Source organism: Fusarium keratoplasticum, chromosome 8 (assembly GCF_025433545.1).
Source record: "Fusarium keratoplasticum isolate Fu6.1 chromosome 8, whole genome shotgun sequence".
NCBI lineage: Eukaryota > Fungi > Ascomycota > Sordariomycetes > Hypocreales > Nectriaceae > Fusarium > Fusarium keratoplasticum.
Window position 1 is genome coordinate 2,913,320 of NC_070536.1, and position 17,070 is coordinate 2,930,389.

The window sequence follows — 17,070 nt, forward strand, 5'->3', positions numbered from 1 at the left end:
CACGCATGCACGGCACATCACCATGTGTTCTGGTCCCGGCCGCGCGAGGCGAAGGTAAAAAAAAAAAACCTTATCACTGGACCTGGGGAGGGCTTGACAAACAGGTATGATTCCAGCAAGTAGGGCGTTATCTGGTCCTGTGATACCAGGCTCATGTATGAATGCAATCAGATGTGTCATTTCTTGCTTTTTATCTATCCATCTCCGGGTTGTCTCCCCTGTTTGAGGGAAATGCAACCAACACGCCGCAGGTAGAGAGTCACAATGGTCAGCTAGCGCGTCTGTTGCGCCGTTTCCTTATTGCTGCTTCTTCTCTACCTCGGCAAACGTCTCTCCGGCCACCACGGTTCCATCAGGCAGGATCCTTTCGGTTGATCGAACATAGGCCAGTAGGAACGGATACAATAGATCACAGACTACCGCAGTTCCAACAAAGAAAAGACCCAGAGGATGAAAGACGAAGCCATGCGCCTCTGGCCAGTGCCACCAGAGTAGGATGCAGCTGATGGGGAGGCCAACGACTGTGCCGATGAATCGGCAAAACCTAGAAGGTGACTCTTGATTAGCGCTATTGCAGGACCAAGATTACTGAGGCGTTTTTTTTTTCTTGCTTTCCTCATGACGAGGCGAACAGTCCTTGCTTGTCTGTTTTTTCCTTGGCTCAACTCTCACCTGACACGTAATTTGCAGTAGAGCACCGTACCGTCGGGTCCGGAGAGGGCGAGACAAGGAAACAAACACAAGCAAGCAGAAGTGTTGAGAGAACAGACGAGACAGCAGATCAAGACACACCCCCTCTGCGTAAAGATCGATATGTGCATGTTTGAACTCACCAGATTGCATAGCTCTGTCCACCAGAGTGTCCTCGCTGGAGGAGCATGGCGAGGGCACCAACGCTGAACATCATCTGCGCCACGCCAGCAGACCAAAACGCCAGCTCAGTCGTGTCGCGCGCCTCAAGGCCCTTCCAGTTCTTTCCCCATTTGATGCCGTACCCTCGGTGAGGCTCCTTGAGCCACCACCAAACAAACAGCCCATTGCCGACCAACCCGGCGGCAAACACACCAGCCAGCAGCAACGGCACATTGCGCGCAACGAGCGGGCTGCTCGCAAAGGACCTAGGCGCCGTTTTAAGGGTAGCGTAGACGACGGGGATGTCAAAGAGAAGCCAGAGCGTAAAGCCAAAGAACTCGATGGGGGCTTCGCAGACGCCGAACGCGTAGACGACCTCCCAGGCGAGGTTGAGGCCGAGGGCGACGAGGGGTGCTGGGGTGTGGCCTGTGGCGAGGGAGCGGCGGACCATGAGGATGTAGGCGAGGAGCCAGAAGGTTACGCCGGTTGATAGGCATATCGTTGATGCCGGGACGATCCAGGCTGGTGCTGAGGGAGGGGGGATGTCTGATGAGCCCATGGTGATGGGATGTTGTGACGTTGCCTTTTTGAGATGGGTTGTCGGTGTGTCCTTGGTTGGCCAATCCACTCCTTGCCGTACTTCAATGCTTTACTCTCGCCAATTCTAGTAGTACCGGAATGCCTTTTGGGTTGATTGGGATCTGTCGATAAATACTGACAACGTGGATTGATTGATCAACGTGCGTGTCAGGATCGCTCGGATGCAGGAACGTAAGGTTGCAGATGATGCCTGCTGACTACCCTAAACCTCTACGCGATCCTGGGATGGAGTCCTCTGAGCAAGCCATTCCTCCTTATACGTATCATTTCCTTATTGGTTTTCTTAAAGTCCTCGCACGGCTCTACTAGACTCAAACTGTTTGGGTTATTATCGAATTTCCTTCAATCTTGGGTGTGGAAAAGGCATTGCCTGGTGCACCACCATCAGAGAACGGTGTGGAGGGGAAAATGAATGCTAATAGCTCACGACTGATACTTGTTGGTATCCTGCCGGTATTCACATGTTAAGGAAGGGGAAAGAAGCAAGCAGCAAGCATGCATCTATCCCTGTGACTTGGCGTGTTGAAAGTAGGTGTTTGGCAAGCCAGCTTGGCTCATTCGACACGCATCATGCTTCTACGTCTTTCTCATACTTCAAATATCGTCATGTCATCAAATTACAAAGACATGCCATTGGAGAATGTTTGCCGATCATAGCTAAACATACTCTCCAACATGCCAAATAGTGAAGTTGGTGTCCAATACCCGCTCACCACATACAGTTCGAGGGATAACCACCAAGTCTTTGAGACTACCTCGCGAAGAACATGCATGAACTAACCAGCGTGATCCGGCGATTCAACTGCACGAGTACCTATTCAGGGTTCTTGAGTTCTATGACATTCCAAAGAATTCTCACCAAGTATGTGTCCAGCATCTATCCCTCCAGCAAGCAAGCACCCACACGATTGTCCCCATAGTCGACTTAGGATGAGTGTCAGAGCTGCACTTTGGGAATCTGGTGACCATGACTATCTTTTATAAATGAAAAATAAACCTCATTGCAATAAAACACAACAGACCAGCGACTACTGATAGCTTTACTGTCTGAAAAACTCCCAGTGATTACAGTGGACGACCTGATAGTGCCGTCCTTTGAGAGAAGATATTGTCACCGATTCGGCCCTGGCGGGCGGTTCGCTTAGAAATGCCCGGCATGCAGGTCCGGTGAGCCGAGAAATCTTAATCGACGGGCGTTAGTCCCCGGCCTTGTGGAAATCTTTCTCACAATTGATGTGATGTTGGGAGTTTGGACCAGTATGACTCCTGGGTCTTTGGGCGGATAACCTCTGATGAAGATATCGAGGCTATAATAGTTGGGGTTTGGATCGATACTTTGAATGTACAGAAAGGTCCTATCCATTTCTAAACAGCGAGACATATGGTCTAGGTAGGAGGACCGATGCGTCCTGATGTACAATGCATAATCGGCATGAGTTGAAGACGAGGACCCCGATGATAGGCTGCTTTCGGACTTCTCTGGTACCCAGACACTCGGCCGATAGAACCATACCAAGACCGGCTCTCTGCCCCTACTGCTACAGAAAGAACTACCAGGTTATTTCTCGCAATCAACAGCTGTGTTGAAATTACGGTATTTTCGGTTCTTGAACTGTTGATGGAATATGGTGGTGGGAAGTAAGGAAATCCCGTACACCCTATAGTTGAGCGATGAAAACACCACTTTGAGCGTCCCCATTGTCAGATATGGCGCCAGGAACGACCTCGTCAGGTGAGCATCGATGTATAGCATAGGCCAATCTAGATAACAGAGGGCGTTACGACTTGAGCGCCTAAACTCATGTACCCGGCTGCAACATCTTGACGGAGAGCCGGGACAGACGTCCAGAGTTCGGGAGAGTGGCTGTCTCAACAAGAACTGCGCAAACGCTCGCTAATTATATATATATATATAGATCATGTAGGGTCCACGTCAGCAGTGAAGAGCTAGATGTTTGACGCCCTGAGCCATCGAGGTATTCGGCATCCTTGGATGGAGCAGAGGAAACAGGGTGTTTTGGGACGCCCCTATCACAATTCAAAGTCATGTCCGATACGCCTCGAGGAGAGCTCTCAAGTAGTCACCCATCTCTTCTCTTTCTACAGCCAGTATTCAGAGGTGACAAGGGGTCTGACGTTCCAATAGGAGTGTAACGATGGACATTCCAGCGGGTGATGGTTAGAATTCTTAAAGGTGCTTCTACTCAATACTTTGGGTTCTAAACGCTCCATGCGTCGAGCGCTGCAGCTAGACATATTGCCCCCTGGAGAATGGAGCCTGACTCTAAAGTGGCATATCATCATCGGTACGTCGGACGTCAATTTTACATGTTAGTTCACAGACTGTCTATCAAGGGATATAATAGCGAACATGAGGAGCACCTGGGTGAGAATGTATAGCCAGCCATCCTTGACGAAGGCTAAACGTCAATGAAGGCCAAAACAAGAGATCATGGAAGAGGAGACTGCGACGCTACCGAGGCTTCGTGTTTCGACCCGGGCTAGTCAGGGTAACGCTAGCGAAACCCCTTGGGCTTCAGCAGATTTGGGCATGCTATATCTCCAAGTAAGAACTGCGTCTTGTCAGTTATGCATCTCTGACATCTGGGAACGCTTGCGTAGCTGGTAGGATAGGAGCTCCCAAGGCGGAAGGTTTTGGGACCCCTTGCAACCGTTCAAGGGTCTCGCCACCCAGCCGCCATCCACGGAGCAGACCAATGCTTGCTCCTGGAAAACTCGAGGCACTGGAAGCACTGAAACTCTTGTAAAAACCAGCTAGATGATGTTTCTTGTCAACGAGATGGGGTTCTAGCCCGGAGCATCCAGGAGTTCTTGTGGTTTTGTGAAAGGCGTACTGGCTGCTCCCAGCTGCAAGTGGTGGACCACCAAGACTCGCATCAACACCATATCAACTGAAGAATAAAGATTCATGCCATGGAAATATTGTGCACAAAAGAACGATGTAGAACGGGAATCATTCGGCGGCCGCGGGTTGTCGATCGACATGCTCTCCCGTAGTGCATGGCACGAGTTGCTCCTGTCATGGTATCAGACGTCAGTTTCCTTCATGATGAAGTGTGTACGGCGTTGAACCTCAAAACGAGATATCAAACTGCAGCTTAAAACTGTTGTATGATCTTGTGTCTGGCAAGCATATAGGCAACACCGTTGGGAAGAGGAGAGGGGGCTGAACGGCGTGAACGATGAGTAGGAGCAGAGAAGTCCTGTCACATAGAAGAGGTGTATGCCCACAGATGCCTGGGCGGACTCCGAGAAAATTGACTTGTGGAGGCCTCGTACTTCGTGGGTTAACTCAACCCTCGCGGCAGAACTCGTACCCCCAGGGCAAACCCTTACTCACGTTCTTTCAGCCAGATAGATCCCACGATGCTGCCCCAACATGCCATGAACTGATCAAAGAACGTTACGATAGTTCGACGAGTTGCACAGCCGGTCGCTGCCGGCTTGGAGCCTGAAACCCCAAGGTTCGGATTTCCGATAGTAGCGCATCTCGATGCCCAAGACAGAGCCTCAAGAGCCTATTCCTCGTATGGAAGGTCGTTCCTAGATGCACCCAGGCCTTACCGGCATCCACCGTCCCGGCGGCAGTCAGAAGTGGTTCCCGGATGGTACGCCGAAGCGCCAGGAGAGTGTAAGAGAATGACATCTGGATGTGACGGTTTGACAAGCAGCAAACAGTCAGCGAATTCCCACGTCGAAATGTTATCTATATGGAACCAGGAATAGCCAAGATCCCCATCGAGACGAGCCAAGGGCAAGTGGGTAATCAGCCGGAACGAGCCTCTCCTCCATGGCCCATCACGGTGTATACCCGGGGCCCCTTTGGACCCTCACAATGTTACAAATCTATGCAGATGGACAAGACTTCCCCGGTGCATAAGGCGACCTCGAGTCGGGGAAAGGGATGAATTGTACGTAATGAAAGTCGTTGTAGCGGAGACTCTTGGAGGCGGAGTTTGAGGGGAACAATGAGGGCATCGAGGATAACGGCGGCTGATGAGAATTGCAACCGGAAGTCGCCCGTGCCATGCAGAAACAAAGGTGATGAACCCATGAAGGTGACTCCAGAATACTGACACGGCCCCCCCGGCCGATCGAAAGGGACGGACAGCCGAACGATGTTGTTGACGCGGTGGTTATTGTGCAAACCTTATTGGCGTTGAGATGTAAGAAATGAGGAGATCGTGACCAACGATCCATGACACGAATCCTCGAGAGCGGAGTCGCAAGCCAAGCGTAGACACGTTCATGCACAAAATACCGCAGCTTGGTATTGTTTGAACAAGGTCATGCCTGTGCCCATCGCCCGCAAGGGGTTCCCTTCAGGCCCGGGTGCCGTGATGCTCGGGCTCCGTCTCTGCAGGAGGTTCTTCTTTCACATTACCAACATCGCCAATCACTTACATGCCGTGACGATTGGGATCCGGCAGCTTCTTCTTTGAAACTAGGCATCAAGATCCAGGGGGGAGGGGGAGCAGCAGACGGGATTTCTCGGACAGGCCCGAATGGGATGCCGGCAATGTCCCTGTCGTGGCAGTCAAGCGGTACTAGTAGAGATTGACGGGTGACGCTGCTGATCCAGGTGAGGCGGAAGGAGAATCTTGCCTGAACGGGAGGTGCAGCGCTTGGCTCCAGATATTAGGTGGCCCTCGTGCGGCTCTACTGCCAGGTCAAGGCTCATGGTCAAAGGCGGCTAGAATAGGTAACAACTCGACAGGGCGGAAGGGCGCGGGTCCAGCAGGGCGCGGGAGACTGCCGTCGGGGTGGCACCACGGCCATCTGGCCGATGCTCCAGGTCAGCGGTAGTATGATGATGAGCGGCATCACCGTGGCCGCACGGGACATTTCCGGGCCGGTACCCATCGGCCACGCCTCTTCCTCTCGGGCTTCCAGAGGAATGTCTAGAAACGTAATATCTGGGGATTCTTGGTCGGGCGTAAAAGCCAAGAGAATGAGTCTCACGGGGAAGTCTGGAGTCCCCTGATTGTCGAGAGCGATCGCCGGGGGAGAGCAAGCGGTCCCATGGGGACTACGGGTCGTTGTACGTAACAAGAGGGCTCCAAGAGGATGTCTGTTGCCTCTCGTAAAATGGCATCGCCGTGTGTGGTCGCGAGGAGGGAGAGCGCGAGACCCGGTGAGGTGCTGATGCTCGAGGATGATGCTGTGCCAAGCAACTCAAGCTTGGGTAACCTTGGTGATCCCCATCAAAAAGCTCGTAGAACCCACCGCGGTAAAACCAAAACGAGGAATAAAAGGTGAGGAGCAGAGTCAAGTTATCTTGGCATTCTGGGGCTCTCTTTTAAGAGGGAGCGAGTCGGACAGGGCCCGGCTCCGTCTCACCTTTTTTTTCGGGCCCGTTAATTGCCTCAGGAGGCAGTCTCTTTCTTCTAGAAGACGACTAGAAGGTGTGTGACTGGGGCACTGCGAGCTGGAAAACAGGAGAATGTGGAAACGCGCAGGGTGCAGGGGTGTTGCAGGGGGCGCTTCATGACGGATGTGGCTCTGTCAGTGACTCTAAAGACGCATCAAACTAAAACAAAGTGCGTTGGCGTGCAATTAAGCGTGGCAACATGTCATTGTCCATGCAAAAGGGAATGGTGATTTCTTCAAGATGTCACAGGCAAAACAAAGACGTACGAAGGGAAATATTCGGACTTTCATCAGCCCATGTGCACATGGCTCTCCAAGATACCTACACGTGACATGAACCCTGATCCTGACTTGAACGCGGCAGGCTTGGCTGTATTCTCCAATTCTCCAAACCGGAAGGCGCCCCTGCCACCCACCCACACCCACCACGGATGGATCTCACGGCGGCAACGACTCGCACAGATCTGGGATTGGGATTATCCATCATGCGTCTTATTGATGAATCACGCCTCTTCTCCTTCTTCAATCCTTCATCCATGCAGACCGAGTCGACGCACATGTTCGCTTCTACCCGGCGCCGCGGTATGGGAGTAGCGCAGTGGTCTGCTGTTGAACAGAGAAGACGAACAAGAGCAAACCAACCTCCATGACCGCCTCCACTCTAGGGCGTGTTTGAACAAGAGATCTCCACCCGACGCCTCGGTTCTCCGTCCTCGGTCTAGTCCCTGTCTGGGTTCGCCGTCAGCCTCGAATCAGAGCGAGCTAGCGTTTGTTCCAACGACAGAGCCGCCGCGGCGCTTGGAATGGAACCCTGCTCCAGTCAACAGCCAAGCATTGAGGTTCATGTCGCGTTTTGTGGTTCCCTTTTGCTTTTTGCCTCGTTGACTGTTGGTCCATCTACTCTAATCACCATCCTCATCGTCATTGTACATAGGAAGCAATTGGGGATTCCTGTCTTGATATTTCAGCCTATATCTCGAAACCCTCGACCGTGTTGGTGATCCCCTCATCATGGACAACTCAGACAACGCAAATCACTCGCAAAAACCCTCGGATCCGCTCATCCAAACCGGCCCGGGCGAGCAGCCCAAGGATGACGGCCGGACCGGACCAAGCAGATGTCCAAGACGGCTTCACAATACGTAACATGACGGCTTCTGGAACCGAATAGCGTGTTCCATCCCCCACGGGCCATTGATGCTTGTCCTGCTTGGCCCCCCATGGAGAAGGGCGTCACGATCCCTTCACCTTTCCGCCGCTGGCCCAATGGGCTCCCCCATTGGATCCTGACGTGATTCTTCTCCATCTCCTCTCCTCCCCTCTCCTCCCATCCCTGCCCCTCGGAAGCTTGCCTCCCCCATCTCCAACTTATGGAGCCCCAGGGTTTTCCGCGTTCTAACCCTCCCCAGCACGCGTCCCTTCGCCTCGATACACCTCCGCCCGGAGCCCCGATATCCTCTCTGGCACCGCAGTCTCCGCTCCCCGTTGTGCTCGCTCCACCATGGGGAGATTGGCCTTCGCAAATACCTCCGCCCCATTAGCAATGACCTAGTCAGCCGATTAGGGCGATGGAGAGGAAGGGCCCGTAGCTCCAACGGGTTTGCCGCCGCTGCAAGAGGACGGTGGACCAAGGATCATGGTAGCTTGACGAGGGAACGCCGAGCTCCTCAGCATCTTGTCCGACTGTTAGTCCCTTCTTCCCTGTTGCCCTCACTCTTGCTAGACTTGTATATATTCTCTCCCGTCTCTGCCCTCATATTGCTGCTTCACTCCTCTCAGCTTCTTCCTTCTCATCCCTCAACTGGAATCACTCCCTCTCCTCCATCAACTCTATACACTCTCTCAAGCGCCGTACATACTACATCACATCCAATCGAAACATATAGACCTCGCACATCCATCATACATAGAGAGAATCTTTATACACGACGCCTCACGGCACCACCGCTAGCCCATCATGACTGCTTACACGCAAGACGCCACCAACGCCATCTACCCTTCTGATCAGGGCAACGACTCGAGCAAGACCAACAGCAAGGAAAAGGTTGGCCACGAGAGCGGCCACGAGCTCGACCTCAAGTCAGAGAGAAACGTCCCCGTCGACAATGGCTTCGGCGGTGGCGAAGGCGGCAAGAACTTCCGCAACATGACCAAATGGGACACGACCTTTGCCCTCCTGACCAACCAGGTTGGTCTTGGTGTCCTGTCTCTTCCCGGTGTCCTCAAGGTGATGGGCATCGTTCCTGGTATCATCGCCATCATTGGCATCGGTCTTCTGTCCTGGTATACCGCCTATGTCCTCAAGCAGTTCTATGCTCGTCACCAACATGTCGTCAACGTTGTTGATATGACCCGGGTTGTCGGCGGCAAGAGCCTCGAGATCACTGCGGGTATCGGTCTGCTTATCCAGGTCATCATGACTGCCGCCTCTGCCAGTGTCACTCTCTCCATTGCTTTCAACACCATCTCCAACCACTCCATCTGCACTGTCGGCTACATTGGCATTGGCTGCCTCTGCTGCTGGGTCCTCTGTGCTCCCCGAACGGCCAAGTTCGTCTCCTGGTCCGGTTACCCATGCTGTGTTGCCATCATCGCTGCTGCTCTCATCGTCATGATCTCCCTGGGCGTCAAGAACCCCGAGGCTGCCCCCATCCCCTGGCACAAGGAGCTCAAGGTGGTTGGCAACCCTACCTTTCGAGAGGGTCTCAACGCTTGCCTCAAGATCTGCTACGCTTACTCTGGCAACATCAACTTTGTCGGCTACATGGCTGAGATGATTGACCCCGTCAATGACTTTGGTTTTGCTCTGTGCTGGCTTGAGGTTACCTCCATTGGCTTCTACACCATCGTTGCCATTGCCATCTACTGCCTTGCCGGTGAATACACCGTGTCACCCGCTCTGGGCTCGGCTGCTGCCACCACTGCCAAGATCGCCTACGGCATCGTGCTCCCCGCCGTCTTCTCTACTGGTCTGGCTTTCGGTCACACTGGCATCAAGTACTGCTACGTCGAGGTCATGAAGTACTTCAAGATCACCCACGAGATGACCACCAACAATGTGCGCTCGTGGTCCATCTGGATGTCCCTCGTGACCATCTTCTGGGTTCTCTGCTTCATCCTGTCCAACGCCATCCCCGTGTTCGACTCGATCCTGTCCATTGCCTCGGCCACCACCATCTCGTGGTTCACCTTTGGCTTTAGCGCCGTCTTCTGGTTCCACATGAACTGGGACTGCATGTTCAGCAGCCCCAAGCAGATCTGCCTCTTTGCCGTGAACGCCTTCCTGATTGGCATCTCGTTCTTCATGAACGCTGCCGGTCTCTGGTCGTCCATCACTGAGCTCACAGACATTATGGCCAGCGACTCAAGTTCCATCTCTGGTGTGTTTGACTGTGGCAACAATGCCCTCTTCTGAGCAGGTCTCTCCCCCCCTGTTACCCCCCCTACAATATTTTCCCTTTTCTCGCCAATATTAGAGCATTATTTTGTTTAAAGCCTCACCGTCTTGTGAAAGATACTACGCACCCCTCAGCACCACAAAAAAGTGACTGCGAGCCGTTCTACCTACCTTGATCATCATGTACATGTCTCATTTCTACCGGGATGCCGGTTAGAAAGTATTATATAAGAGAATTCAAATAGTGGTTCCACATACTCTGCTGTGATCCAACCGTGAAGTGATGCTTGTGTTATAGAATCCACATGGTGGTTCCTCGAGATCCTCATGAGCAGGACTACTGGTCACCGGTGATCCCGTAAAGCACGAGAGGAGGTCTTGGCAGTCTCTTGGCAGTTTCTTGGCACTCGTCTCAAGAGGTTGGCCACAGACCAAGGCAGCAATATCCACAAACCGGCCGAAGGTTGTGATGGTCGGGCCGGGCGTCATGCCCCCTTGGTCTGGTGGTCAAGGCATGCCGAACGAGGCTCTTGAACCGGCAGATGTGGAACCGTCGTTGAATAAAAGTTTGCTAATGCCGGCTGTTGGCATCATGCAATCTTGATGGATCGGGGACTTCCCAGGGATGAAGGGGACTTGGCGGGGTGGATCTCATCTGATAATATCACGTTGTGTGGCTCGACTCCCTAGTCATGGTTTTTTCTTGCAAGGGCCCACGCGCGCGACGGCGCCAAGCCACCCGCTCGGCTGCGGGACATGCATAGAAGTTTGCTGGAACGACCTGAATGCGGCTCTTTGTCCTTGCGAGCAGGGGCCGGGAGCCGCAGAAGGTAAACATGGTACGTAAGGCTGGGGCGGGATGCGGACCAGTAGCCGACGAGAGTGATCCTCCCAAGGCGTCTTTCCAGGCGGGCAAAAAACTCGGGTAGGCCGGGAGTCATGTCATTGTGAATAAACGCAATGTCTTGGCCGTGCTCATGATTCGGACTGTTGATCAAGTGCGTAAGTGATGAAAGGCAAAAGAGTAAGGGGAAAGGGAGAGGACAGCGTCTGTTCTGAGCCGACACATTCCGCAGTGTCGATCACGGCGTTTCAAGACAATTGAACCGCGGCTCCCATTTTAGTGAGATCTTGGCGTGAGAAATATAAACAAGAAGGAGAACCCGAGCGGAACAAGGGGTGGGAATGACGACGACGGTGTGAAAGCACAGGGCATCCGTCAAACCCTGGTAGAACTTTTGAGGCGCCGTGCCGCTTGTTTCCAGCCGCGCTCAGCCTCAGATGAGGCTTGTCTGTGTGTGTCTGGCTGATTATCGGTATCGATATCGGTGTGCAAGGCTTCTTATCGTCGGTCGGGTCGGGCGCTGAGAAATGCCGAAGCTGCAAGTGAGGCAATCTGTCTGGTGTTGAGGCTCTGCGGCAACCAACTGCCGATGATCAACACCCCTTTTCAAAAGGAGATGCCTTCATGTTGGAAGAGTTGCCGGATCAAAAGTGTCGCTCAACTTGAGACTGCCCACCATTTTATCTTCTCTCCCCAGATGACAGCAGATGGGCCACGTTATATACTTTTTTCTTACTCGTCTCCTCTGGCGCCGCAATATCATGTCGTCTCCGCCCCGGCGTGTTTGGCGTCTCGACGGGACAGGGTTGCTGTCGGCCACCATGACATGTCAAAACCCATTTGCAGCGTGGTCCTCCGGCCTTGCGACATTGTACAATACATTCTTGCCATACTCACACCTTTTTTTTTTACCTTTACCCGTCCCACTTCCTCCCTTGCTGAGTCCACTATTATCCGGCCCATTTGCACAGTCGGCCCATTGAGACTCTCTCTTTACGTGCCGTGCGGCTCAGATCGAGCATCGCCGGATGAGCCTCATGAGGCTCTGCGGCCCAGACCACAGTTCCCATTAGCACATCGATACCATTCTACACCCGGTCGTTCACGCCATGGAGGATCCGCATCCTTCCTCGTTGCCGTCTCTTTGTGTGTGGAAAGCCGTTTTTCTATTCCGGTCCTCCTCTCAGAAACCAAGCAATGGCTCATTGTATATGTACAATCCCGGCCGGCACCACCACCACCCACGTCCCGGTGACTGACCTCGTGCGTTCTGTGTGTGCCGGTGTGTCACCTCCGTCGTACCGGTTTTTATCACACATCACATCCTACACATCCCAAGTCACACACGTGTGTGTTGTCTAGTTGCTTCGAGCACCACCCTTGGCTTCCCTCAACTCGTCCATCTTGGCGACTCGCTTCTTGAACTCGACGTACTGGCACTTTTCGTAGCTGTGTCGCTCATCCTGGTAAAGGGGGAAAAGGTCTCGGTGTGAGCATCATGTTCTTTGATATATATCCCGGCAATAAATCGACCGTTGCGTTGCGTTGGGCTCGTTTCGGTGTGGCCGCGGACGGACTTGGGCTCGGCGGGATGTCATGGAAGAGGAAAAAAGCTTACCGTGCACTTCCAGGGGGCATACCAAGTATCCCTCCGGCACTTGTTGAGGGGGATCAAGAGGTGTGCGCAGCTGTCTCGGTAGGCAATGGGGAGTTTGGCATCGCGCATCTCCTCGCGGGTCGCCTCTGCTCATCGGGTCAGCGGTCGTCTTCGTCGTCGAAAATTGACCCAGGGAATCAATTGGGATCGTTACGTACGCCGCGGCTCAGTAATCGCGTCGGAAGCCATCGTTGCGGGTTCAATTGGGCGCTTCGAGATGGGTGAGGTTGTCTTGAATTGGCTGAAGTCGTGAGATGCTCTCTCGGTTCAAGGTCGGCAGCTGCCGAGTTTGTGCCTTGGAATTCCGGCAGCAACGCGTTTCTATCCAATGAGAGCCCGCGAATTACCACTCCGAGTCTACAACACCACCACACTCTCCATCACTTCTATTCACGAACAATACTTATCTCAAAGCTCTTCAGTATTACTTCCTGCAATTCCGACCAGCTCGATTCCTTTCCTCCTCTGTTGCGTGTCCTCTAGAGATCTCAACTTGGATCTCAAGTCGATACCGGCACACGGCGGTGGGTCCGGACCGGGCGCCGACTCCGGCCAAGACTTCGGTTTACACTAAGAGAATAAGAGACAACCGGGACCTGGCATGGGTTGAAGGAGATGAGAGGCAAGAGGATCACTCAGGGGGGCATCAAGGCCTTGAAAACTACTGTCAGTGTCTCCTGTCTGAGAGCCTCTTGGAGTTCCTTGGAGCTTCTTGGCAACAAAACTGCCTGCTCATGTGCTCTGAAGAAAAAAAACAGAGGTCACCGGCACCGGCAGGCACACTCAAATCGCAGGAACCGATCTTGAGACGCTTGGACGAGGTTCAAGACCCATCGTATATGCTTAAGAATCTCAAAGCAGTCAAGCCCTCGACCCATTCCAGAAGCTCTCTCCCACGCGGTACCTTGTCGGCACTCTCTTCTCTCACCCGTGTCACCGCTGGCCGTCATGACGTGCTCCCGGCTTCCTTGCAGGTTTGGAATGAGAGACCTCATATTGTCGAATAGACGGGACTCGACACCCACGTGGGAAATTTCACATGACCCGACATGTTACAAAAGTCGTGGGCGGACCTGGCGTGGTTTTTCTCAACATGTTACTCTCGTCAGCAAACCCATGATCCTAGGGAGGGACTCCACTGTTGGGCGACAAACTCTCTTATGGACCCAGCTCGTGTATACTTGGGCTGACAAAGGCCGGGCCACGATCTGTGAGGACACTCGTGGGATTTGGCGATTCAAGGGGCAAGATTATTCATGACCCCGTCTTGCCTGATTCATTCAGCAGCATACATCATGATCACATCGCCAGCTGTTGTATAACTGATGATTTATAGAAAAGTAACGCCCTTCTCTAAAACACGAGACGGCATCAGGTCCAGTGATGCCACTCGAGGCCGTCTCGATACTGGTAACCGACCTGTGGCCCCTCGGCATCGATCAGATACCCATCCTCGCAGCGGTCGAAGCTGACCTTGACCTGCTGTTCGTAAAACTCGTCAAACTTGTCCTTCAGGGCGTCCTTCAAGCTCGCTACGTCGCCATCCGGATGGAGGATCTTCCAGGGCTCGATACACGACTCTCCTTTGCACGACTTGAGAACCAGCATCAGAGCGTCAAGTCGGTCTATAACCTGATGGGTACTCTTTCCTAAGAGTGACACGTCTGCCGTCACGTCATCATCCTCAGGGAAGAGGTTGTGCAGCTGTCCTGGATCCGCCTGAGGAGTTTATCAGCCTCAACTCCAGACCTCAACGAGACTTCCCCGCCATACGTACCTTGAGATCGTAGAGCTCGTGTTCATTGCTGCACCAAGCCGAGTAGTATAAATCATAGTCCTCATGTGCTATCCTAACCCCCTTGTACGTGTTATTGGGCATGAGAATCTGTCCCTTTCCATCTGTGATGATCTCGTCAGCGGCCGGAAACGACGGGGGAAAGGGGGCTGAGGGGGGAGAGGAGCCAAGCATACCAAAACCGCCGATCTCTCCCTCGGCGAGAGCTATCCCCCAATACTCGACGGCGACGTGCTCGTGGCGCCTGGTCCCCGGGCCGGGCAGCACCGGGATGGGCGTCCCGTCAAAGTCACTGCGGAGACGCGCACCAGCGAGCTTGAGCAGCGTCGGGGCGAGGTCGATGTGAGTCGTCACGGCCGTCTCCACGGCGCCAGCGGCAACGCCTGGGCCCCGGACGAAAAGGGGCACGCGAATGTCCTCGTCGAAACCGCACTCCTTGCCGGGAGGCAGCCTGTGCTGGCCAAGGTGGAACCCGTTGTCGGAGCTGTACACGACGTACGTGTCGTCGAGAAGCCCGGCTGAGTCCAGCTGGTGGATGACCTGCTCCACGATCTCGTCGACTCCCTGCAGAGCCTGGAGGCGAGCGCGGTAGTAGTCGTCCAGGTACGAGACGGCCGTCTCGTTGAGCTGGGACAGCTGGCGGATCCAGCTCACACCACTGGGCTTGGGGAAATGTGAGCAGGTTTTCTTACCCTTAAGGTGAGAGGTCACATACCGAGTCAGGGTTAAAGTTTGCCGTTCGAGGGATCTGAACTCCTTCAAAGAGGTGGGAGTGTCTCTCAGCCGGGATCGGGATGGTCATGGTTGGAGGACCACTGTCCCGGTTGACATCGATATTCGAATGCGGCGCAACAGGGGCAATGGCGACAAAGAAGGGCTTGTCTGAACTAATCGCCTCTTCAAGCAGCTCATGTGCATACTTGGAAATCAGGTCCAAAGTGTGAGTTCCATGATGCTGCACCGGAGGCTCACTGTTCCGCTGGTAGATGGGGTTCAGGTATGAGTACGTGCCTGGATCGAGCAGAAAGTTTGTTCCAGTCCATCCAGCAGGGAAGGGTGAGTTGTAGTTGTTGATTGTGTGTGCGTTGAATAGCTTTCCTGTGTAATATGTGTTGTATCCAGCTTCTTGTAGCCAGATGGGGAGGTAGTTTTCATTGAGGCCTTGGGAGACAAACTTAGGGAACCCGCCTACAAAATTAGCAACCCTATACTTCCAATCTGCACGAGTTCAGTAGCAACTTACCATAGGGTGGGCTCACGTCTGTTACATTCGTGTTGTGCGGCTGCTTCCCCGTCCACAGCGAAACACGCGAAGGACAACAAATAGCCGTAGTTGTAAAGTGATTGACAAACGACGTTCCCTTGTCTATGACGTGCTTATTCAGACGCGGCATGTATGCCACCGAGTCGAGGACGGCATCTTGGTCGTCGGTGAGGATGAAGACAATGTTCTTTTTGGGTGCGTTGTCGAGGACTATTTGGTCTCGCTGGGCGAGTGCTGTTTCTGAGAGGAGGAGCGAGCTGGTTAGGTAGACTGGTTTTAGCCAGGTTGAGTACCGCATCTTGGGTGGTGTTGCGGTTGTTTGTCGGTGTTGCTATTGGTGTTGTTGCTTTTGTTGTTGTTGATTCAGGTATCTGCAGCTGAGTTGCTAGCTGCAGCAACTCAATTACCTCAAACGTTCTTAACCTCGTTCAATCCCATAAGTATCCATGCAATTGACAAGATCTTTTCTCTACCTAAATCTTCAGAAGCTGATTTTAAAGAAATATCTCGGCTCATCGCAAAATTCCCATGAGGCTTTTGATGTCGCGCAATCCAGGGCTCCCGATTGCGTCAATGTTAACGTTCTCTGCGGAGGTGTCGCCATATCACTAACAGCGCTATTGCATGGGTCTCGCAAACACCCCCACAATCCCGAACATAGTCTCGTTTTCGGATGCCTTTATCAAGGGGATTGTGTTACTATACGTGTATGTCGGACTAACATGACACATGCTCTGTGTTGCTCGTTGTCTAATGCTGTGGATTGCTTCGGAAAGTGAGAAAGGTGCTTCCGTGCCATGATGATGTGCTTGACTTGATCACAGTTGTCTGGACAATGTCAAGTCAATTGTGAAAGAAAGTATCCGGACGAATAAATATGAGTCTCTAATACAAAGACAATTGATTTGATCTCTGCCTTGAAGTTGGACGTATAGTAATTCAGAACTAAACACTGATCTGCGCACCGAGAGTGGTGAACGGCCTCCAATTCCGACTCGCTCTTAACTGCGCCCTACATTGGCAAGACAAGAAAACGGCCGATCCGAGATTCATCTCATCCGCGCCATAACTAAGTCCCAAGTACTGGTAGCTTCCCTCTGGGGAGTATGGTGTTTGCATCCTCCACATCAATGACTATTCTACCCAGGTAGATCAATCAGAAGTCAAGTCTCGGAGCCAAACGCAGGAACCAATGTATCCGTCAAGCGCGTCAGGATTCCATTGGCTCTCAAGTATGGGGGTCTAAAACTGAATCAGGAGCTGAAATTGG

The 17,070-nt window shown here is 53.0% G+C and overlaps 4 protein-coding genes across 4 annotated transcripts; 1 reads left to right on the forward strand and 3 right to left on the reverse strand.

The window, feature by feature from the left end:
* Window positions 1-297: 297 nt before the first annotated feature.
* NCS57_01070600 (uncharacterized protein) lies at window positions 298-1,411 on the reverse strand (the record flags this gene model as incomplete). The annotated part of the gene is made up of 2 exons (XM_053060442.1): window positions 298-544; window positions 834-1,411. 2 exons carry the CDS (start codon window positions 1,409-1,411, stop codon window positions 298-300), a joined length of 825 nt encoding a protein of 274 aa, XP_052910836.1.
* Window positions 1,412-8,800: 7,389 nt separating this feature from the next.
* NCS57_01070700 (uncharacterized protein) lies at window positions 8,801-10,258 on the forward strand (the record flags this gene model as incomplete). The annotated part of the gene is made up of 1 exon (XM_053060443.1): window positions 8,801-10,258. One exon carries the CDS (start codon window positions 8,801-8,803, stop codon window positions 10,256-10,258), a length of 1,458 nt encoding a protein of 485 aa, XP_052910837.1.
* Window positions 10,259-12,442: 2,184 nt separating this feature from the next.
* NCS57_01070800 (NADH dehydrogenase [ubiquinone] 1 beta subcomplex subunit 7) lies at window positions 12,443-12,930 on the reverse strand (the record flags this gene model as incomplete). The annotated part of the gene is made up of 3 exons (XM_053060444.1): window positions 12,443-12,547; window positions 12,703-12,827; window positions 12,900-12,930. 3 exons carry the CDS (start codon window positions 12,928-12,930, stop codon window positions 12,443-12,445), a joined length of 261 nt encoding a protein of 86 aa, XP_052910838.1.
* Window positions 12,931-14,112: 1,182 nt separating this feature from the next.
* NCS57_01070900 (Arylsulfatase) lies at window positions 14,113-16,098 on the reverse strand (the record flags this gene model as incomplete). Its single annotated transcript, XM_053060445.1, has 4 exons — window positions 14,113-14,460; window positions 14,519-15,199; window positions 15,252-15,724; window positions 15,780-16,098. 4 exons carry the CDS (start codon window positions 16,096-16,098, stop codon window positions 14,113-14,115), a joined length of 1,821 nt encoding a protein of 606 aa, XP_052910839.1.
* Between the last annotated feature and the right edge of the window lie 972 nt (window positions 16,099-17,070).